This window comes from Ictidomys tridecemlineatus, chromosome 9, assembly GCF_052094955.1.
Source record: "Ictidomys tridecemlineatus isolate mIctTri1 chromosome 9, mIctTri1.hap1, whole genome shotgun sequence".
In the NCBI taxonomy this organism is placed as follows: domain Eukaryota; kingdom Metazoa; phylum Chordata; class Mammalia; order Rodentia; family Sciuridae; genus Ictidomys; species Ictidomys tridecemlineatus.
Window position 1 is genome coordinate 148,270,587 of NC_135485.1, and position 23,354 is coordinate 148,293,940.

Here is a 23,354-nt window from a genome sequence, read left to right on the forward strand (position 1 = left end):
GAGATGTGGCTCAGCTCTGGAGGCCCTTCCTTCTTAGTGCTGTCCTGTGGGCCTTGGGGAATGTCCAGTGGGCCACCAGACACTCATCTTCAGTTCTGCTCTCTATAGTTCACACTGGGCTTGGGCTGCCTTTAAGCAAATTGTAGCAGAAAAAGTTGGATTTCCTTCCCCTACTTCTGGTTTATCTAGCTCATAATTGCATCATTTTCTTTCTAAAGTCTCTTAGGGACTTGATCAACCTTTGAACTCTTGGAAAACAAACAATAAGGAAAGCCAACTTGGCGAGGGTAAAAGCAGGCTGCAGGATTCCTGTGCCTGGCTGAGCCTGGAGTCCCCAGCTGCCCCACCCAGTGCACCATCCCCTCTGCCCACTGCCCTTGTCCTCCACCAAGAGCCCAGGGTTCCCAGTCTGTTTTCTGTGGCTGCATCTTCTCCCCTCTTACCAGGTCATGTCTCACTGTCCCCAGCTAAGAGGACAAACATTTGTCAGGTTATGCCTTTCTTTCTAAACCGTGTTAAGTGGTGCCTTACAGTTACACATAATGGTGCGTTCATTGCACCTCATGTCTTTCTGCATAAATGAGTGTACAAATATACACGTGGAGCAAGCTCCTGACACGCCTGAGAGTCTACTCTGCCCCTCTGCTTTAAACTGGTAGGTCACATCTAAGTCTCTGAGAGGTAGATTCTGTCTTCAGGATCCGTTTTAGGATAGCGTTTTATGGTGACTGTCAGGTTAGCTTTGGGGACCTCACGTCCGTCTCACACTTACCTGGCTGTGGCCCTCCGGATAAGGGTCAAGACACTCTGTCTCAGGAGTGTGGCTCTGGGGGACACTCGCCTAGCATGCTGAGGCACTGGCTCCACACCCATACCACAAGCACATGCACACATGTACACACTCACATGCACACATACGTGCACGCTACACACACACGCACCTATCACACATGTGCACACATACGACACACATGCACATTTGCAGGTGAGTGGCTGCGGGGAGGACAGGACACTCTGCTGGCCAGCCATCCATGCTGGGGCAGGGCTGCATCCTGCACAGCTTCCTTCTTTCATCTCTTTACTTTCCATCCTCCCGTGCAGCACCAGAGCCGGGGAGCTGGGTGGGCTGGAAGACGCGCACTCCATCTGGGCACCTGGGAACATGACTTAATCTCAGTGGCTTGGGAGGCTGAGGGAGGAGGATCTCAAGTTCAAAGCCAGCTTTAGCAACTTAGTGAGGCCCTGTCTCAAATTTTAAAAAATAAATAAATAAGAGGGCTGGGGATGTTGCTCAGTGGTTAAGCACCCCTGAAGTCTATCCCTGGTACCAAAAAAAGAATTAAAAAATAAAAAAGAAGAGATGCGTTTGGAAGGAAACCCCGTCCTTCTGCCTCCTGCAGGGAGCAGGGCACGGTGCCGAGGCCTGGGCAGTTCGGCATGCAACTCGGTCCCTCCTCTGGTTCTTTTGTGTGCTGCACTAGACCTGTGTGTGTGCATTCACTCACTCTGCAGCCTCACAACTCCTCTGCACCCTCAGCCGGGGACCAGTTTTCACATGGAACCTGCAGATCTCGTTTTTCTAAGGCTTTAGTAGAAAAGGGCCTGATGACCCACAGCCTGCCTCCTGCCTGGTTTATTTTCCATCTTTACAAGTATCTAATGGACATGCCAAGACCTGCCCATCTCAAGCTTTTCTCAAGACCCTTCTGTGAGGTGATTTGTAAGATGAGAAGGGCCCTGTTTCACTTGAAGGGACAGATGTGAGAGACCAGTTGACCTGGGAGCTGAGCTTGTTCTGGCACAGCACCACCCCCGCGGACAGTGTGCCACCCTCAGGGCCTGTCATCAGTGACCACTAAGGCAGAGGTGCCCCAGCAAGAGAAAGGCACAGGCTTGACCACTGCTTCAGGTGGCTGTTACCTAACAAGTGCTCCACGTGCTGGAGGGAACCCCTAAACAGCAAGCTGCCCTGCGGCACCAGCGCTTTCAAAACCAGGGCAAGTTCGCCTTCTCATCCGAAGTCACAAAGAGACAGCATTCGCGTGATGCGGTGCGCAGGACATTCTAGAGAGTGCACGATGGTGTCACTGTCGGTCTCCACACTACCGGTGTGTGTGTGCGTGCACGGACACGATGTGCTTATAAACAGAGGTCCTGAGCTCGTCAATGAGACTTGAATTAATTTTCCTTGGGTGTTTCTTTGAATTCCGGGGTTATCAAGTGAGGCTTCTTGACTGTCCTAGCAGAGGCTCAGTGCCAAAGAGCCCGTGGTGGGTGCTATTGAAGACTTCTAGGCTGATGATAGGCCCGAGAAGCCCCGCACCTGTGCTGATGAGAGGACCGAGGAGCCCTGCACTGAGGCCTCATTTTGCCTTCCTCTTCTCTAGACACCCCTTTACCTGGTGGACCACGGAGAGAACGGGCCAGTCAGGTGCAACAGGTGCAAGGCCTACATGTGTCCCTTCATGCAGTTCATCGAGGGCGGCAGGAGGTACCAGTGTGGGTTCTGCAGCTGTGTGAATGAAGGTAAGCGGCGGTGGAGTGCTCTTGGGGGAAGCCCTTCCTGTAAACCCACAGGCACTCTGCAGCCTGGCTGGGAGACGGCAGGTGGTCCCCGCATCGCAGCGCCCTCTCAGATTCACCTGGAAACTTGGTGTCTGGGACATCCACGTCCCTCTCAGCTCTAGGTGGCTGCTTGAGCCCTCGTGGAAGGTGGGGCGGGTTTATCCCAGTCCCTCCACCATGCTCCAGCTGGAGGCGGATGAGGTCCCATCGTGCTCCAGGCAACATTCAGGAGACCTGTCTCTGGTCTGGAGTGACTTGCTGGCTGAGGAAGAGCTCAGGAGTGGGAGGGATTGACGCTGTGGATGTGCTCCCCTGGGTGTCAGCTGTTCATGGGGAACTTCATCGTAATCCTGTTTCCAGTTTCATTCGGGGATGTTGAGACAGCTGTGCAGAGTGTGCCTGCACTGACTGCGCTGCAGCTGGTCTTCCTTAACCCCGAGCTGAAAGCACACACTGAGGCTGAGAGCACTGACTGCTCTGCAGCTGGTCTGTTTTAACCCCCAGCTGACAGCACACACTGAGGCTGAGAGCACTGACTGCGCTGCAGCTGGTCTGCCTTAACCCTGAGCTGAAGGCACACACTGAGGCTGAGAGCACTGACTGCTCTGCAGCTGGTCTGCGTTAACCCTGAGCTGAAAGCACACACTGAGGCTGAGAGCACTGACTGCGCTGCAGCTGGTCTGCCTTAACCCTGAGCTGACAGCACACACTGAGGCTGAGAGCACTGACTGCGCTGCAGCTGGTCTGCCTTAACCCTGAGCTGACAGCACACACTGAGGCTGAGAGCACTGACTGCGCTGCAGCTGGTCTGCCTTAACCCTGAGCTGACAGCACACACTGAGGCTGAGAGCACTGACTGCGCTGCAGCTGGTCTGCCTTAACCCTGAGCTGACAGCACACACTGAGGCTGAGAGCACTGACTGCGCTGCAGCTGGTCTGCCTTAACCCTGAGCTGACAGCACACACTGAGGCTGAGAGCACTGACTGCGCTGCAGCTGCTCTGCCTTAACCCCGAGCTGACAGCACACACTGAGGCTGAGAGCACTGACTGCACTGCAGCTGGTCTGCCTGAACCCTGAGCTGACAGCACACACTGAGGCTGAGAGCACTGACTGGGCTGCAGCTGCTCTGCCTTAACCCCGAGCTGAAAGCACACACTGAGGCTGAGAGCACTGACTGCGCTGCAGCTGGTCTGCCTGAACCCTGAGCTGACAGCACACACTGAGGCTGAGAGCACTGACTGCGCTGCAGCTGCTCTGCCTTAACCCTGAGCTGACAGCACACACTGAGGCTGAGAGCACTGACTGGGCTGCAGCTGGTCTGCCTTAACCCTGAGCTGAAGGCACACACGGAGGCTGAGAGCACTCCCAATTTGGTCCCAGTTCGTTTTTAATGACGTGATGATCACTGGTGTGTGGGTCCTCTCTGGGCTCCACTGCTCCTGCCACTGTGGACACACCAAGGATGAGTGGCCCTGGTCTGCCTGGATGTCCCCCTCAGCGTGGGCACTCTGAAGGCTGCTGAGCTCCGTTTTCTGCCTTTGTGGCCCTGGTCTTGCTTTTGGAGTCTAGAGTTCTCTGTGGGGGAGCTCCACTGGTCCTATGTCCCTCCACAGTCACAGGCAGTCCCTGACCTGGTTCAATGGAGAGGCCGGAGACTGGCCTTGAAAGTCTTTCCCCTTAGACCCGTGGTGAGATCTTGAAACTGTCCCACTGCAAAGCTGAGTGGCTGGTCTGCCTCATGGGGAGGACCATGACAGGGCCATGTGCTTGGTGCCACGTGTCCTGGAAGACCAGGGTCCATAGCTCTCCAGCCTTGCACCTCGTCAAGGAAGACCTCCTTCCAGCTCTCAGCCTGGAGTAGACCGGCTGCCAGGTCCTTGGCCATGCATCTTGGTCTTGGATTTCAGGAGCCTTTTGTACTTTAGTTTGGAGGAAGTCCAAGGCCTTCTGCACCCTCTGCTGAGGTTCTGCTCCAAGCTCTGGCATCTCAGGGCCATCACGCAGCCCTGACCCCCTGGAAGGTGGTCATAAAGGTATCTAGGATGCAGAACCTCAGGGTCTTCACACAGCCCTGGCCCCCCTGGAAGGTAGTCATAAAGGTATCTAGGATGCAGAACTTCAGGGTCTTCACACAGCCCTGGCCCCCTGGAAGGTAGTCATAAAGGTATCTAGGATGCAGAACTTCAGGGTCTTCACACAGCCCTGACCCCCTGGAAGGTGGTCATAAAGGTATCTAGGATGCAGAACCTCGGGGTCTTCACGCAGCCCTGGCCCCCTGGAAGGTAGTCATAAAGGTATCTAGGATGCAGAACCTCGGGGTCTTCACACAGCCCTGACCCCCTGGAAGGTAGTCATAAAGGTATCTAGGATGCAGAACTTCAGGGTCTTCACGCAGCCCTGGCCCCCTGGAAGGTAGTCATAAAGGTATCTAGGATGCAGAACCTCAGGGTCTTCACACAGCCCTGGCCCCCTGGAAGGTAGTCATAAAGGTATCTAGGATGCAGAACCTCGGGGTCTTCACACAGCCCTGGCCCCCCTGGAAGGTAGTCATAAAGGTATCTAGGATGCAGAACCTCGGGGTCTTCACACACCCCTGGCCCCCTGGAAGGTAGTCATAAAGGTATCTAGGATGCAGAACCTCGGGATCTTCACACAGCCCTGTCCCCCCTGGAAGGTAGTCATAAAGGTATCTAGGATGCAGAACCTCAGGGTCTTCACACAGCCCTGGCCCCCCTGGAAGGTAGTCATAAAGGTATCTAGGATGCAGAACCTCGGGGTCTTCACACAGCCCTGTCCCCCTGGAAGGTAGTCATAAAGGTATCTAGGATGCAGAACCTCGGGGTCTTCACACAGCCCTGGCCCCCCTGGAAGGTAGTCATAAAGGTATCTAGGATGCAGAACCTCGGGGTCTTCACACAGCCCTGGCCCCCTGGAAGGTAGTCATAAAGGTATCTAGGATGCAGAACCTCGGGGTCTTCACACAGCCCTGGCCCCCTGGAAGGTAGTCATAAAGGTATCTAGGATGCAGAACCTCGGGGTCTTCACACAGCCCTGACCCCCTGGAAGGTAGTCATAAAGGTATCTAGGATGCAGAACCTCGGGGTCTTCACACAGCCCTGGCCCCCTGGAAGGTAGTCATAAAGGTATCTAGGATGCAGAACCTCGGGGTCTTCACGCAGCCCTGCCCCCCTGGAAGGTAGTCATAAAGGTATCTAGGATGCAGAACCTTGGGGTCTTCACGCAGCCCTGCCCCCCTGGAAGGTAGTCATAAAGGTATCTAGGATGCAGAACCTCGGGGTCTTCACACAGTCCTGGCCCCCTGGAAGGTGGTCATAAAGGTATCTAGGATGCAGAACCTCGGGGTCTTCACACAGCCCTGGCCCCCCTGGAAGGTAGTCATAAAGGTATCTAGGATGCAGAACCTCGGGGTCTTCACACAGCCCTGTCCCCCCTGGAAGGTAGTCATAAAGGTATCTAGGATGCAGAACCTCAGGGTCTTCACACAGCCCTGGCCCCCTGGAAGGTAGTCATAAAGGTATCTAGGATGCAGAACCTCGGGGTCTTCACACAGCCCTGTCCCCCTGGAAGGTAGTCATAAAGGTATCTAGGATGCAGAACCTCGGGGTCTTCACGCAGCCCTGGCCCCCCTGGAAGGTAGTCATAAAGGTATCTAGGATGCAGAACCTCGGGGTCTTCACACAGCCCTGGCCCCCTGGAAGGTAGTCATAAAGGTATCTAGGATGCAGAACCTCGGGGTCTTCACACAGTCCTGGCCCCCTGGAAGGTAGTCATAAAGGTATCTAGGATGCAGAACCTCGGGGTCTTCACACAGCCCTGACCCCCTGGAAGGTAGTCATAAAGGTATCTAGGATGCAGAACCTCGGGGTCTTCACGCAGCCCTGCCCCCCTGGAAGGTAGTCATAAAGGTATCTAGGATGCAGAACCTCGGGGTCTTTACGCAGCCCTGCCCCCCTGGAAGGTAGTCATAAAGGTATCTAGGATGCAGAACCTCGGGGCCTTCACACAGCCCTGGCCCCCCTGGAAGGTAGTCATAAAGGTATCTAGGATGCAGAACCTCGGGGTCTTCACGCAGCCCTGGCCCCCCTGGAAGGTAGTCATAAAGGTATCTAGGATGCAGAACCTCAGGGCCTTCACACAGCCCTGCCCCCCTGGAAGGTAGTCATAAAGGTATCTAGGATGCAGAACCTCAGGGCCATCACACAGCCCTGCCCCCCTGGAAGGTAGTCATAAAGGTATCTAGGATGCAGAACCTCGGGGTCTTCACACAGCCCTGGCCCCCTGGAAGGTAGTCATAAAGGTATCTAGGATGCAGAACCTTGGGGTCTTCACACAGCCCTGGCCCCCTGGAAGGTAGTCATAAAGGTATCTAGGATGCAGAACCTCGGGGTCTTCACACAGCCCTGGCCCCCTGGAAGGTAGTCATAAAGGTATCTAGGATGCAGAACCTCGGGGCCTTCACACAGCCCTGGCCCCCTGGAAGGTAGTCATAAAGGTATCTAGGATGCAGAACCTCGGGGTCTTCCCGGGGCGGCCACTCCCTGCCTCACTTGTAGTGTGAGTTCAGGGCCCTCAGTGGCTAGCTCTTTTTGGTGGAAAAGCCCCTGAGAGTCTGTGTCTCCATGCACAGGTGCCACCCGGACACCCTCCTGGGAGACTCCCACCACCTTCCAGATGTGCTATTCCTACCAGCTCAAGGATGTGGCCCTGGGGGAAGCTGGGCTCCCTTGGACTTTGCTGACCCCCCATTCCTCATTTAGGGCTGAGGCCCGCTGGATGGGCTGCCACGGGTGCTCCCGAGCAGGGCGGCCAGGGAGAGGGATGTCAGGAGGCAGCGGGAGGACGGCCATAGCGTAGTGCATCATTAGTGATGTGACTTGAACTTTGGTCTGCTAAAGGGTTAGATAATATGAAACGCTGCTGATACAAAATCACATTTTTTTAGGTACCGGGGATTGGACCCAGGGTCTCATGCGTGCCAGGCAGGTGCTTACCACGAGCTGTGGCCCCAGCTCTTTTTATTTTATTTTGAGGCAGGATCTCACTAAGTTGCTGAGCCTTCCTTCAACATGCCCTCCTCCCGCCTCAGCCTCTGGAGCAGCTGGGATTACAGGCCTGTGCTACCTGCCTGGCTAAAATTAACTGTAAAAAAATTCACACGACATGTACCAGGTGAATGTGGGCCGGAACTACTGACCCACACTTCCCAAGCCAGCCAGTCATCGGGTCTTGCCTGTCACCCACATGTAACCAACAGTAGTTCACAGCTGTCCTAACTCACCTACAGTGTCCACTGCTATAATATTTATAAGGCACTGGATTTTCCTAATTGAGAAACCCACATGTAAATATGAATTTTATAAAGCTTATTTTTAAAAGAGGTGACCATGATATGGTAAGCATAGAAAAATGCTTCCGATGGTGAGTCCAGCCTTGGGAAACAGCCCTGTGGTGGTTCCCAAGTCCGTTTCACAAGGGAACGCTCCTCAGTGCTGGATGGCTGCCCCAAGGTGAGCCCTTGCTCTGTGGTTCCAACACGTGGACGTGTTTCTCACCAGGTGCTTGAGCCGCTTTGCACACCTTTCCTGAGTGCTGCTCCGCCTCCCTGGGCCTCGGCCCCCCCACAGACTCCAGGCCCTGTGTGTGCAGTGTTCAGGGTGTGAGCCCTGGTGCTGCACGCTGCAGAGTGACTTCAAACTGACCTTCTGAGCCCTTTGATTCAGCCAGAGGCCTTTGCTGATATTTCAGTGGCCAAGTCTTTCCCAAAACAGTGATTCTCTGCACTCTTAAGCCAGATGCTGGGAGACCACCATGCAGACCCACCCTGTGAAGGCATTCTTAATCAAAATGCAAAAGTGTTGTAGATAATAGTGATCAAGATAACCAGGTTTATCTCTGTAAGCTATGTTGAAATTTCAAATAGAAATCTCCAGATTCTTTTAGAAAGATGTAATTAAATATGGACCATTAAATATTTGGGTTGCAAAGACCTAAAAACAACCGTGCTTTTTAAGAAAGTTTAGTTGTAGACGATATCTCTATTTTACTTATTTTTATAGGGTGCTAAGGATCAGACCCACTTGCCAGGCAAGTGCTCTAGAGCTGCCTTTTCTTAAGTTACTTTTTTGCAATGTGGGGTTGTGCTGTATCAAAAATACTTTTATCCTGTTTTTTAAGGCTGCTCCAAATCATACATGTCCTCAATATCGTAGAAGAGCCGAGTGGTGTTTAGGAAAATCCTCATACTTTCCCAGGAATGCTTTGAAAGGCGTGGGCATTTGGAACACACTGCATCCCAGCCATCGACATGTTTCCTCCTGTGATAAAGGGAGAGTTCATTTGTGTTCCTTTCCTCTCTTTTGTCAGTCCCACCATTCTATTTCCAACACCTGGACCACCTTGGGAGAAGACTGGACCACTATGAGAAGCCCGAGCTTTCGCTGGGGTCTTACGAGTACGTCGCCACGTTGGATTACTGCAGGGTGAGTGTGCCCGGGGCTGGAGGGGCTGTGCGTCCAGGTCACTTCAGGTGAACAACCTTGCCCTGTGCAGACCGATGCCTAGCTCAGCCGGAGCGAGGCAGGAGTCAGCCCGATCCAGTGGCCAGACCATGGCTGAAGTGAGAAAGAGGGAGCAATGATTTTTGTCTCCTCCAGACAGAAGCTGCTGACGTCCTGGTGCAGCACGTCCACCAGGGCCCCCCAGGCCTCTGCCCCGGGAATCTCAAGGCCGGAGTGCAGCCATGTACTCCGAGGACCGTGGCTGGCCCTGTGTCTCCTTTCTTCTCTCCAGCTGTGGCCTCAGGGGCCTGGGGCCGTGGCCTCCGCTGTCCTTGCTCCAAAATAGACCCATAAGCCTCCCTTCCCAATGGCCTCTCATGAACCAATTTTAGTTGTTTTTTCCTAAAAATGTAAGTTGAAAATGTTTTGCCTCCTGTTAAAGCCCTTGACTATGGGCCCCGCACTGCCCTCAGCTCTGTCTTCCACTGAACAACCTCACCACGTGTGCTGAACTCACGGCCCTTTGGTGGCTCACATTCACACAGGCCATTTTAGGCAGGCGTGTTTTGCTCTCCTTCTCACACCTGTGTGCTCCCCGCTGGGAGACTCCTGCCCAAGCTCTGCTGCCTGGGGGACGTTCTATCTGCGGCACACCACTTGCCGTCCTCGTTGTGGGCAGTGTGTCCCACATCTGTGTCCTCAGAGAGCTTGGTCTGGATTGCTGCTTCAGCGTTTCTCCCCACGGAGCTCAGATCTCCCGCTTATCTGCCTGCCTGCCTCGTGTATTCTAACATCCCTGGGCCCAGTCCTCTTTGTCCTGTTCCCAGTGACTGGTAGACATTTGTTGGGTACACATGAAATGAATGAGTGAGTTTACAAATGAGTGAGTGCGTGAGTGGGTGGGTGAATGAATAGGTGAATTAATGAATAAGTTAATGAGTAAATCAATGAGTGAGTCGATGAATGAGTGAATGAGACACGAGTGCCAGTGGATGAGAATGAGTGAATGAGTGAATGAGAGACGAGTGCCAGTGGATGAGAATGAGTGAATGAGTGAATGAGAGACGAGTGCCAGTGGATGAGAATGAATGAATGAGTGAATGAGAGACGAGTGCCAGTGGATGAGAATGAATGAATGAGTGAATGAGAGACGAGTGCCAGTGGATGAGAATGAGTGAATGAGTGAATGAGAGACGAGTGCCAGTGGATGAGAATGAGTGAATGAGTGAATGAGAGACGAGTGCCAGTGGATGAGAATGAGTGAATGAGTGAATGAGAGACGAGTGCCAGTGGATGAGAATGAGTGAATGAGTGAATGAGAGACGAGTGCCAGTGGATGAGAATGAGTGAATGAGTGAACTAATTAGTGAGTAACTGAATTGAATGAATGAGTGAATGAGAGACGAGTGCCAGTGGATGAGAATGAGTGAATGAGTGAATGAGAGACGAGTGCCAGTGGATGAGAACGAGTGAATGAGTGAATGAGAGACGAGTGCCAGTGGATGAGAATGAGTGAATGAGTGAATGAGAGACGAGTGCCAGTGGATGAGAACGAGTGAATGAATGAATTAGTGAGTAACTGAATTGAATGAATGAGTGAGTGAATTAGTGCATTCATGAGTGGTTGGGTGAATGGATGAAGCAGTGGGGAGTGGACTAATGAGCGGGGGAGGGAGGCAGGCAGGCTTCTATTCCAGTGCTGCAGGAGGATATCATTGGGGGCCCCTGGCAGAACTTTCCCACTGTCCAGGGATCTGAACACACCTCTGGGTCTTACGTAGATCTCAGCCTGTGTGACCTGGAGAAGTGTCCTCCTCACTCTGTTCCTCACTCTGTGCCTACTCCCAGGAAGCAGCCTCGGGCCCACAGAATGGACCCAGGGGTGTTTTCTGGGGGGACCCGTCCCACACTGAGAATAGGTTATAGGGAATGTTTCTCAAAACTTAAATTTTTCCAGTTAATTGGCTTTTTAAATTTTTTTCAATGAACATATCTTACTCATTTATTTTAGTGTTTTACATCATCATTTTGAACTACATTACATAGATCCTAATTGCTTAAGAAAACGGTCTTGTTAGTTTAAAATGCTGTAGTGTTTGAACATATTTGGAAAAATAGAAAAACAATTTTGGTACAAATGCTTTCTTTTAGGCAAGAAGCATGTCCTGAAGTTCAGCCCAATTAGATTGGGGAGTGATCTTTCTTTTTCCTTTCTGCTGTTGACTGCAGGAGAATCATTAGGCAACACATAATCATTTGCTGTTCTAACTAAATAACAGAGCCACGCCAGATGGTGGAGGGACATCTGTGCTGTGGGTCAAGTCTGACCACAGGCCCTGCAGGCTCCACGCGATGCTTTGGTAGAACCTCAGGCAGAAGGCAGACCTGCACTGGGAAGAGCAGTCCTGGTACCTTCAAACCTGCTGCAGGGGGGTGTCTAACTGATGGAAACCCACTGGGAAGCAGGAGCCAAGTCCAATTTGTGCATTTTGAAGAGTTTTTATGAGCCTGCTCTTCCTTTTACTTTTCCAGGTAGAGTTCATTAAAAAAAAAAAATATGCTGTAAAGGTCTTTCAATTCAATTATTATTTAAGGTGTAAATGATGTAGACCAGTGAGCTCACACAGGGAATTGAATGATGGAAAGGCGCTTATCTGCTTTGTGGGTGTGTTTAACAGACATTGAAAGGAGAGCTGTACAGTCCTGTCGCCCATTCATTTCAGTTGGTCTTAACGTCCATGCGAGGTGGTGAGGTTGACATTTTGCACACATTGTGGAGAGGGCCGAGTCCACGTGTGCCTCTGGGTGGGTCTCTCAGTGATCCCCTGGCCACCATTGTGCGAGGAGACCAGGGCTGAGGCCTTGAGAGCTGGCCTCAAGATACTCAGGTTTAAGTCTTTTTAAGAACTTGTGCCCAACAGAACTCTTCCTGCAGATTCTGGTGGAGGCCCACCAGGCTCTGCCTGGGAGGTGTTTGAGAGGTAGCGCTGAGGTGGGCAATGTGTGTGCCGAGGAGCAAGGTGCCCAGGAAATGTCCTGAGACACAGCCCAGCTCTCAGCTCCCACTGGCTGAAACCACACCTTTGGTCTCGAGCATTAGGAGGGTCTCCAATGACAGGCCATGGAGGGACTCATAGGGCAGTGGAGGTGAGGAGGGAGCCGCTCCTTCTGGCCTGTCCACCCACACCTGCTTGCTCCAGCAGCAGCTGCTGGAGCAAAGCCGTGTGCACCGGTGGGTGGGTGGGTAGGTGAAGGGGCCTGTGCTGCCACAGGTGTCACTCAGCTCAAGGAGAGGCCGTTTCTGGCAGGTGCTGCCAAGCAGACGAAGGCCCAGGTCTTGTGCTGAGTGGAGCACCTAGCCGCAGGCCAGGGCCACGCTGCACATCCAGGTGGCACGAGGCCGGGAGAGGCCAGACCCACAGGTTCAGAGCAGAATGGCGGCCAGCTCCTGGAGGGGCTGCGGGTCAGTTTCAGTTTTGCAAGTTGGAGGAGTCATGAAAATGGATGCGAGAGCACTTGGCACCACTGACCTGCATGCTGAAGAAGTACTGAGTTTCCTCTATTCATTTTACTACATTAAAACCAATTTTAGAGGAAAGAAGCGAGGGCTGACTTTGGGTCTTGCGAGGTGGCGAGTGGGACGGGAGGTCCTTCCAGTTTTGGAAAGCGTGCTCTGAGAAACTTCCTTCCAGGAGGTGCCGGGTAACTGTAGCTGCTGACACCTGCAGACCTTGCTTGGGGCTGTGCAGCAGCTCACGGGACACTGGCCTGGAGCGCAGAGGCTAGGAGAGCCCGGCAGGCAGCCCTCACAGTGGCCTAAAGATAGACTCCAGGCATTAAGAGGGAGGCTGTGACAAAACACAGTGGGAAATCACTCTGGAAAAAAGGGTCCCCATGACTGAGGGACGGGAATGGCCAGACCTGCACTGTCCGCCAGCTTCTGACGTGCGTGTGGGAAGGGACCCACTGGGGAGTGTTGTGGAGCGAGAGGCTGGCACCAGGAGCGTGCCCAGAGGGAGCTGCTGGCTGAGGAGAGGGCAGGCTGGCAGGACACTCTCACAGAGGCGGTTCCCCATGAGAGTGGCTCTCACCCAGCGAGAGTCAGCTCAGATGTGCTGCAGGGAGGAGGCGGGACCAGGAGCCGCCTGCAGGAAAGCGCCCGTGTGTCAGCAGCAGGCTCCTTTGCCTCTTGACTTTGGGTGTGGCAAAGGGATGAAGTTTTCATGCTGATGCTTTTTACATCTTGTACCCTGAGACCTTCAGTGACCTACTTTTAGCCAGGTGTGGCCGGGCATGCCTGCCATCCCAGCTTCTTGGAGGCTGAGGCAGGAAGACCAAGAATCCCAGGCCTTCCTGGGCAAGTTAGGAGACCCTGTCTCCAGATAAAACATTCTAGGCTGGGACCTAGAGCCCCTCTGGGTTCAGACTCAGTACTGCAAAAACACGTTAGTGAAATGAAGTACTTCTACTAGAACAGCATCCCATCTAGCCTTGTACTGAGGCAGAATGAATATGATTAAAACATGATTTTATTGTAGAACATTTTTATGGTTTATCATAAAGTCAGAAATTGAGTTGGTGTTTGCTCTGGGGTAGGTCGCGGAAGCTGTTTGCCTGTGGCTCTCTGGTCTACGTATTTCCTGAGCCCCCACTAGGAATCACTTCCTTGAGCACCAGAGCCAGACCCGGGCGCAAACAGCCTGAAACCGTTTCAGAGCAGCTGCCTCATGTCGGGGATGTTTCAGACACACAAAGGCCCTGTTGACGATGGATATGAAATAGATTGAGTAGGCGCTAAACAATGTGGTGCTATTTTTAAATTCTGCGTTAAATTTTAGTGTCTGATGTCACATCAGTGAAACTGAAGCAGAGCTCGTGAGAGCCCTGAACAGGGACCCAGGTGGTGAGATCCCCTGCAGCAGCTTCAGTCGGGGGTCTGCCAGAGTGCACCTCTCTGCCAGCTGTCACAGTGCTGCCAGAGTCGGTCAGGTCCTGAGGTAAGCTGCTGCCTCATCTCTCCGGTAGCATCAGACTCTCTTCTTGAACAGGATTTGATTCCACAGATGTTACAGCCTAAATATTCAGTGAACTTCTGAAGACCTGCGGGTCTCCAGTGAGTGAGTTTGATGTGAGAGGCATTTACCGTGTGCACTGTCTGCTTTCCTGCAGAAGAACAAGCCTCCCAGCCCCCCGGCCTTTATCTTCATGATCAACGTTTCCTATAGCAACATCAAGAGTGGGCTGGTCAAGCTCATCTGCGAGGAACTGAAGACGCTGCTGGAGCGGCTTCCAAGGTAAGACATTCCTCCTTGCTACCCCACGGGGTTGCTGGCTAACTGGGCCAGAACCCAGGACTCAGTGGCCAGTGGAGGTCTTTTGCTAAGGAGGAGATTGGGTAATTAGTTACAGATCAAACGGCACCATGCTTTTGAGTTTTTGAAATGTTAAAGTGATCTTCTGTACAAACCCATAAAACAATGCTGGGGTAACAATGCTCAGCACCTTTGCAGATCAGCAGGGAACTCTGCAGTGCCAGGAGCATTGAGTTTGTCCTTCACTTCCAAAGCACTGACTTTCCCGTGGGGTCTGGTCTTATGGTGGATACAGAGTGAATCAATAATTGACACACAGACCACCTAATTTTATCAGCATTAAAACACAATTTTATTTTAGAGCAATTTTATAATTTATCATCAGGTTGAAAATGGAGCTGGTCATTTCTCTATGTAGGTGTGGAAACTGAATGATGGTGTATTTCATCACGGAATCCTCTTACAGGCTCTGGTTCTCAGCCTGAACTTTGAGTCGCTCCTGTTTCCATGATGGGCTTTCCCTCCTCCCGTTTTTTTTCAACCCCATCTGCACCAGCAGCAGCTCCTCCCTTTGCACCTGCTACCTAGTGGGGAAGAGTGCTGGCCTCGCACGGGCACCAGGTATGAGACCATAGTTGCGCCCTCAGAGGAGATCCCAAAGGACAGACGGGCACCCGCGCACTTGCCCTGCTGCCCCTCCCTCCCGCCTGACGTGGGACAGGTCTGGTTGTCTCTCCTCCTGCCCTCCCTCCCGCCTGCTGTGGGACAGGTCTGGTTGTCTCTCCTCCTGCTCTCCCTCCCGCCTGCTGTGGGACAGGTCTGGTTGTCTCTCCTCCTGCCCTCCCTCCCGCCTGACGTGGGACAGGTCTGGTTGTCTCTCCTCCTGCCCTCCCTCCCGCCTGACATGGGACAGGTCTGGTTGTCTCTCCTCCTGCCCTCCCTCCCGCCTGCTGTGGGACAGGTCTGGTTGTCCCTCCTCCTGCCCTCCCTCCCGCCTGCTGTGGGACAGGTCTGGTTGTCTCTCCTCCTGCCCTCCCTCCGCCTGCTGTGGGACAGGTCTGGTTGTCTCTCCTCCTGCCCTCCCTCCCGCCTGCTGTGGGACAGGTCTGGTTGTCTCTCCTCCTGCCCTCCCTCCCGCCTGCTGTGGGACAGGTCTGGTTGTCTCTCCTCCTGCCCTCCCTCCCGCCTGCTGTGGGACAGGTCTGGTTGTCTCTCCTCCTGCCCTCCTTCCCGCCTGACGTGGGACAGGTCTGGTTGTCTCTCCTCCTGCCCTCCCTCCCGCCTACTGTGGGACAGGTCTGGTTGTCTCTCCTCCTGCCCTCCCTCCCGCCTGACGTGGGACAGGTCTGGTTGTCTCTCCTCCTGCCCTCCCTCCCGCCTGCTGTGGGACAGGTCTGGCTGTCTCTCCTCCTGCCCTCCCTCCCGCCTGCTGTGGGACAGGTCTGGCTGTCTCTCCTCCTGCCCTCCCTCCCGCCTGCTGTGGGACAGGTCTGGCTGTCTCTCCTCCTGCCCTCCCTCCCGCCTGACGTGGGACAGGTCTGGTTGTCTCTCCTCCTGCCCTCCCTCCCGCCTGACGTGGGACAGGTCTGGTTGTCTCTCCTCCTGCCCTCCCTCCCGCCTGCTGTGGGACAGGTCTGGCTGTCTCTCCTCCTGCCCTCCCTCCCGCCTGACGTGGGACAGGTCTGGTTGTCTCTCCTCCTGCCCTCCCTCCCGCCTGCTGTGGGACAGGTCTGGCTGTCTCTCCTCCTGCCCTCCCTCCCGCCTGACGTGGGACAGGTCTGGCTGTCTCTCCTCCTGCCCTCCCTCCCGCCTGCTGTGGGACAGGTCTGGTTGTCTCTCCTCCTGCCCTCCCTCCCGCCTGCTGTGGGAAAGGTCTGGTTGTCTCTCCTCCTGCCCTCCCTCCCGCCTGCTGTGGGACAGGTCTGGTTGTCTCTCCTCCTGCCCTCCCTCCCGCCTGCTGTGGGACAGGTCTGGCTGTCTCTCCTCCTGCCCTCCCTCCCGCCTGACGTGGGACAGGTCTGGTTGTTTCTCCTCCTGCTCTCCCTCCCGCCTGACGTGGGACAGGTCTGGTTGTCTCTCCTCCTGCCCTCCCTCCCGCCTGCTGTGGGACAGGTCTGGTTGTCTCTCCTCCTGCCCTCCCTCCCGCCTGCTGTGGGACAGGTCTGGTTGTCTCTCTTCCTGCCCTCCCTCCGGCCTGACGTGGGACAGGTCTGGTTGTCTCTCCTCCTGCCCTCCCTCCCGCCTGCTGTGGGACAGGTCTGGTTGTCTCTCCTCCTGCCCTCCCTCCCGCCTGCTGTGGGACAGGTCTGGCTGTCTCTCCTCCTGCCCTCCCTCCCGCCTGCTGTGGGACAGGTCTGGCTGTCTCTCCTCCTGCCCTCCCTCCCGCCTGCTGTGGGACAGGTCTGGTTGTCTCTCCTCCTGCCCTCCCTCCCGCCTGCTGTGGGACAGGTCTGGTTGTCTCTCCTCCTGGGATGCGTTGGGACTGCACAGCTGTGTCTTTAAGGTGGCCCTGTCAGTTTGACCCACTTCTTGAAGCAGTCTGGAGTCCTGATGGACATCTTAGGGTGTGTCTACCTTTTAGCTAATCCTTGGAAAGAAAAGGCCCTGTGCTTCACTACTTCATTTTGAATTTCTGTCTGAACATATGTCTTGGGCCTGGCAAACCTGCCTGACTTTTCTGACCTTTTTGGAACAGGAAAGAAAAGCTTTGAGACATTCCACCTGGTGTCCATACCCAGCTACTGGGCCAAGTGTGTGGCCGTTTGTGTTTTGAGGATTTTCTGCTTCCTCTCCTTACTAACGAGCTCAGCATTGCTCTGTCCAGTTTGCTCTGATGAAATTGTGGCAAGTGTTCAGGAGGCAAGGGAAGAAGCAGGTGTGACGGGCTGTACCCTCGCAGTGCAGGTGGACTGTTGAGGGGAGGCTGAGAGTTTTCTTCTGTGGGTGTAATTGAATGAGGTCGTGATAATGTGGAGAAAATGTTCGGACAGTGTCTGGTTCCTTAAACAAACTTTTAAAAAATAACACATGTTCCCATGGAGATACTGTGTCTTCTCATGAGGGGTGAACTGACCAGATGCTTTTCAAAATGCTCCTTGGGGTTCTAAGTGATTGCTGTGAGCCCCAGGCCTCCTCCCTCTTGCCTGTGTCTTCCCTGCCCAGTGGAAACCGTGATCTGGATTGTGCTGGGCTGAATTCTTTTGCTCTTTGCCCTCTCTGACTCCAGACCACCTGCTAAAGAGAAACAAGTCTTCGTGATTTGCTAGGCACTTTCCCTTGTGTGATAGAGGTCCACTGGCAAGTGGAGGCCTACCCAGTAGTGTGCTAGTAAACTGTCCCCCAGATGAACAAAGCCTAGGTCAGCAGTGTTCATTCCAGGGCCAGGCTGGCCCCACACTCACTGCTGGGCCACCCGACTCAGAGTCTCCCAGTGTGCTCATCCTCAGCAGACCCCTGACTGCCCCTGTGCTACAGCCTGTGGGCAAAAGAAGACTCTGCACCCGAGAGCAAGGGAGGGTGGTTTCTCTAGTATGGCTTGGGCATGGCAAGACATGGATTGGCACGGTCTAGCATGGTGTGGCATGGCTGGGCATGGCATGGCTTGGTATGGCCTGATATGGTGTAGTATGGCTTGGGCATGGCAAGACATGGATTGGCACGGTCTAGTATGGTGTGGCATGGCTGGGCATGGCATGGCTTGGTATGACCTGGTATGGTGTAGTATGGCTTGGAGTGGTATGGCATGATGTGGCATGGCTTGGTATGGTATGGCATGGTACAGTGTAGTATGGCTTGGAATGGTATTGTATGGCATAGTAGGCTTTGGTATTGCATGGCATGGCTTGGCATGGTATGGTACAATGTAGTATGGCTTCGTATGACCTGGTATGGTGTAGTATGGTTTGGGCATGGCAAGACATGGATTGGCATGGTCTAGTATAGTGTGGCATGGCTGGGTATGGCATGGCATGGCATGGTGTAGTATGTCTTGGAGTGGTATGGCATGATGTGGCATGGCTTGGTATGGTATGGCATGCTATTGCTATAGTATAGCCTGGCCTGGCCTGGCCTGGCCTGGCCTGACCTGGCATCGTGTAGTATGGCTTAGCATGAGGTGGTGTGGCATGTCTTGGTAGACCTGGTGTGGCGTAGTAAGGGTGGGTGTCGTGGTGTGGTATAGCATAGTGCTAATCACCTGAAGTCATACATCTTGGATACGGAGATGAATATGAGCATCTCTATCTGTATAGTCACAAAAGATGAGGATTCCTACTTCTGAAAGCTTTGCCAGTGTCTAGAACGCCAGTGTGCAGTAAGTGTGCGTGGAAGGGATTGAGAGAACCTGTGAGCATTTCAACCTTTACTAAGGCAACATAAAGAGTACCCTCGGTTGGCAAAGGATGGAGATAATAAATGAAACAGTTGGAAAAACAGTGCTTGTCAGCCTACCCTCTGCTGAACATCAAAGAAATCAAGGCGTCAAAGCAGAAGCAGATTCTCAAACTGGTCTAATTCTCATCTGAATTCTTCCATCTTCCTTCTTCTTGTAACTCTTTTTGCCATGTGGAATTGGAGCAGCCAGGTCCTTTGGAAAAATTGTCTTAAGCAAAATGAGCTGCACTGGATCTGAGGGTCAAAGAGAATAGCAGGTGACACTGTGGCCTTCCCTGGGTCAGGGCGGGACGCAGCAGCCCGTGTTTCTCCCTGCGGTTAACTTGTCTCGGGAGGGAGCAGGGCAGACGGTGCTCCATGTACATGAACCACCCAGTTCTGAGCACTGCCTCCACACACCGACCCAGAACCTTCCAGGACCTACACACTCAGGAAGACCAAGGCCTGTGAAATTCCTAAAACAACCCACGTTATCACAGTTTTCCTGCTTGTGTTACCTTTTCATGATACCACAAAAGGGCCCTTTCTCAATAAGAGTAACCTTGTCCATATACCCTGGAATTGCTCTGAAGTATTGTTGTTAGGACATATAGGTTCAAAAATGAGCCTCTGTCAGAGGCCCTGGGACTGCAGGAGGGGCAGACCCTTTCCTGGTGGAGTGGAGGAGCTGTGTTCCTGAGTAAGGGAGGTGCTCCGCGTCCTCAGCTGCTGTGTGCTGTGCCCTGTGTTCGTAAGGAACGGGATAAGCCTGGCCTGCTCGTGGGTTTAGAAGGCTGAAGTTACACGTACTAAAGAAATGTGGGCTGGGCATCTGTACAAGAGAGGGAGAGCAGGTTCATTTGGAGACAGTTCCATTTTCACATCATTGTAGGTGACTGAGATAGTATTCTGTCTTTCTTTTCTTTTTCCTTTGGTTAATTTAACAAAAATTTGGAGGAATATGCAAATTTTTTTGTTTTTCCCCAGAGTAAATTTAGCATTCTTGGCCCAGAAATATCAAATCAGTTATCACTTAGCTCCCAAAGACATATTAATCACTCATCGTGTGAAGAGAAAAAGATGCCAGTGACCACAAATCATTTCAGGTATAAAAATTCTCATAGTCTATGGTAGGATGTTTTCATGAAAATGAATTAAACTACTTATTTCTAAAATTTAAAAAAAAACTTAAAATTCTTATGCTAGTAGTAATATAGTTTTTTAAAAAATACAAGATAACATATATTCATTTCATGAATTAGCAAATATTGATATATAATACTGATGTATTTATTTATTTTTTTTGAAGTGGGGGTCTCCTTCTTTTGCCCAGTCTGGCCTTGAATCCACAATCCTCCTGCCTCAGCCTCTCTGAGTATGTGGGATTACAAAAGTGTCCCTTCATACCCTACTTAAATATTACCATATTTCTAAGAAGACTTGGAATATAAGATAGGTATAATATACTGTATAAAAGAGTAATAGTATATCTGTTACTTGACAGCAGCTACAAGTTACTCATATATCACAAATTACTGTAATACTGGTATATAATACATTTATAGGCATATAAAATTTATAAATATATACATAAATTAACAAGTACACAAAATGGCAAATTAAAGTGGCAAATACTTCCAATTTTACATGCATTCTCAATGGAATGCTATGAATGACTTTTTAAATAAAGAAAACTCTTTTCCACAAAAAAAAAAAAGAAATGTGGACTGGGGATGTGGCTCCAGTGTAGCGCGCCCGCCTGGCACGCACGAGACACTGGGTATGATCCTCAACACCACATAAAATTTAAAAAATTAAATATATTGCGGGCACCTAAATCTAAAAAAAAAAAAAATGTGAGCAAGTGTTCTCATAATATGTACTTTGCTTCCCCTTGGAATTTTGAGATTCCTCATCACTGCCTGATTTTGTCGTACCCTCATCCCCAGGATGTGGCTTTGCCTTGTTTTCTTCAGGAAGCCCAAATTCAGACACATATCTTTATATGTCCAACTGAAACACTTCTCGTTCCACTTTATGAAAGGCCACAACAGTTCTTTTGCTCACAGGGAAGAGCGTGAAGAGCCGTCTGCAGTCCGCGTGGGGTTTATCACCTACCACACAGTTCTCCACTTCTTCAACGTGAAGAGCAACTTGGCGCAGCCTCAGATGATGGTGGTGACGGACATTGGAGAGGTCTTTGTTCCTCTGCTGGATGGGTTCCTCGTCAACTATCAAGAGTCCCAGTCGGTGATTCACAAGTAAATGTCATGTGTCCTATCATTTCAGGACAGCCAAGACCTGCTCCGGTGCACTGCATCTTGATTCTGTCTGGTTTTGTGTTGTTTTGCGATCAGTAGAGGGATTTGAAGACATGGATTACACACTCTGTCATTGTGTTCTGCCTATTGCTCTTTAATGTGAACCAGAATCTAAGAGGACCAGAATCTTTAATGTGGATCACACTCATCTTAATCCTCTGAATCATTCCTTTTCTCTGGGGGTGCACGGGAGGTGCCTTCTGCATGGGAAGAGTGTCCATGGTGATAGTATTGAAGATAGAGGCAGGTGTGGGCACGCCTGTCACCAGCTGCCCAGAGGCTGAGGCAGAGGAGCAGAAACACCAGGCCAGCCTGGGCAATTCAGTGAGGCCCTGATTCAGAATAGAAAGTAAGAAGAGCTGGGCGGGGCTCGGAGGTAGAGCACTTGACTGGCATGTGTGAGGCCCCGGGTTCAATCCTCAGCACAGTGTATAAATAAATAAAAAGAGATCCATTGACAACTTAAAAAAATATTAAAAAGAAAAGAAAGAAAGAAAACTAAGAAGAGCTGGGGAGAGATAATACTGTTTCAGAAACTCAGAGTCTATCAGATCAAGAGTGTGGTGAAGAGGAGCACATACAGAGCTGACGCAGTTGGTGTCTGGTCCAGGCCCCATGCCTGGTTCTGACTGTGCTGGGAGGCCCTGCCCTGAGGCCCTCACCATGCACTGGGCCTGTGCTGCCAGTGGTTGAGCTCTCAGGGCCTGGACAGGCACGTGGGCCATTCAGTACCTCTACTTTCTCCTGCCCTGTAGCTTGCTGGACCAGATTCCAGGGATGTTTGCAGACTCCAACGAGAATGAGGCCGTCTTCGCTCCTGTGGTCCAGGCGGGCATGGAGGCTCTGAAGGTGAGACCAGCCACTCTGCATGCTTGCAACTGCAGCTAAAGACAGGCCCTGGGCTCTGGAGGCCGCCCTGCCCAGCCAGCTGCCCAGTGCTCACGCAGCTCCCCCAGGTCTGAGCCCTGGTCTGGAGGCTCCAGCTCAGCACCTGCTCTTGGCTGCATGAGACCTACTTTAAAGTCAGTTTAGCAAGAGCGTCACCAGCTACGAGGAGAGAAACCCCCTTCCTGTGGGGTTTCCGGCATGCAGGGCAGTCCTCAGGGCCCAGGGATAGGGACAGCAGTGACACTTGGGCCTGGCTGAGGCTGAAGGTATGGCCAGTGAACCCAAGTGATTCTGGTGGTTGTCACAGTATTGGAGTAAAACCCAGGCGGTGGGTGGAGAAGCCACTAATGCCTGCACAAGTCCGACCCCGGCGGCAGCTTCCCAGTTAGTTCTGAAGTTCTGTTATTAAAGTGGAGTTTAGGTTGACCTGTAAGACAAAGTGCAGCATGACACTGACAGCAGCAGGGTCCTCGTCCTTCCCTCCAGGGCTCTGGGGATGATGGGTCGGTCCCCTCCGCAGGGCCGCTGCCTTGGCCTGATCTGTCCCTGCACCCCGGCCACACCCCTCAGCCTATTCCTGAAGGACCCTGATTCACCCTGCTGTGGAGGCTGCTGTGAGCAGCTCTGCCACAGATCCAGACCCTGCCGTCCTCCTGCTCAGTGGGACTCACGAGCCTGGAGGCTAAACTGTGGGCTGGACAAGGTGCTGCTACTGTACCTTGTGTCTTCCTGCTACACGGACTTGACCCTGGCCCATCTGAAACCTTCGTGGGAGGCCTGGCCTTGCTGAGCCTCAGTTTCTCAGCCTGTAACACGGAGGGAGCGTACCTGCCCACAGATTAGATGGCTGTAGGGCTCACCTCGCAGAACCAACCTGTACATTTTGACATACTTCTATTCCCTTAAAATAAAGCCTCCACGCTCAAGCATTTTCTGAGATTCCCCTGCCTGTTCCAGGCGGCAGAGTGTCCTGGCAAGCTCTTCATCTTCCATTCCTCCTTGCCAACTGCTGAGGCGCCAGGGAAGCTCAAGAACAGAGACGACAAGAGACTGCTCAACACAGACAAGGAGAAGGTACAGGCCAGCCGTGGGTGGCAGAGCCCGCCTGCCCTGCTGTCAGGAGGGCACAGGCGCTGGAGTCAAAGCCTGCATTGCACAGCGCAGGAATGTTTTGAGTTGAGAAATTTGAGAATTTTTATATTAGTAGAAAAACATCAATAAGAGCCCAAACATATTCTGTGGATAATCTGTGTAAGAGGCCAAGAACCAGGGGGATGCTGAACACAGAGTCCACGGAGAACAGACACATGCCGTGGGACCCCGAGGCACCGGCTGGGGCCTGAGGCAGAGCTGCCGGGCACTCCAGACAGCCTTGGC

General features: G+C 52.6%; 1 protein-coding gene across 1 annotated transcript in view; it reads left to right on the top strand.

The window, feature by feature from the left end:
- Window positions 1-23,354, top strand: part of Sec24d (SEC24 homolog D, COPII component) — a 62,607-nt gene that overhangs the window by 23,429 nt on the left and 15,824 nt on the right. The window contains exons 9-14 of the mRNA XM_078020755.1: window positions 2,388-2,526; window positions 8,952-9,067; window positions 14,255-14,379; window positions 20,838-21,029; window positions 21,845-21,938; window positions 22,935-23,051. Of these exons, the coding sequence (XP_077876881.1) occupies window positions 2,388-2,526; window positions 8,952-9,067; window positions 14,255-14,379; window positions 20,838-21,029; window positions 21,845-21,938; window positions 22,935-23,051 (783 nt within the window). The remainder of the gene's footprint in view (window positions 1-2,387; window positions 2,527-8,951; window positions 9,068-14,254; window positions 14,380-20,837; window positions 21,030-21,844; window positions 21,939-22,934; window positions 23,052-23,354) is intronic.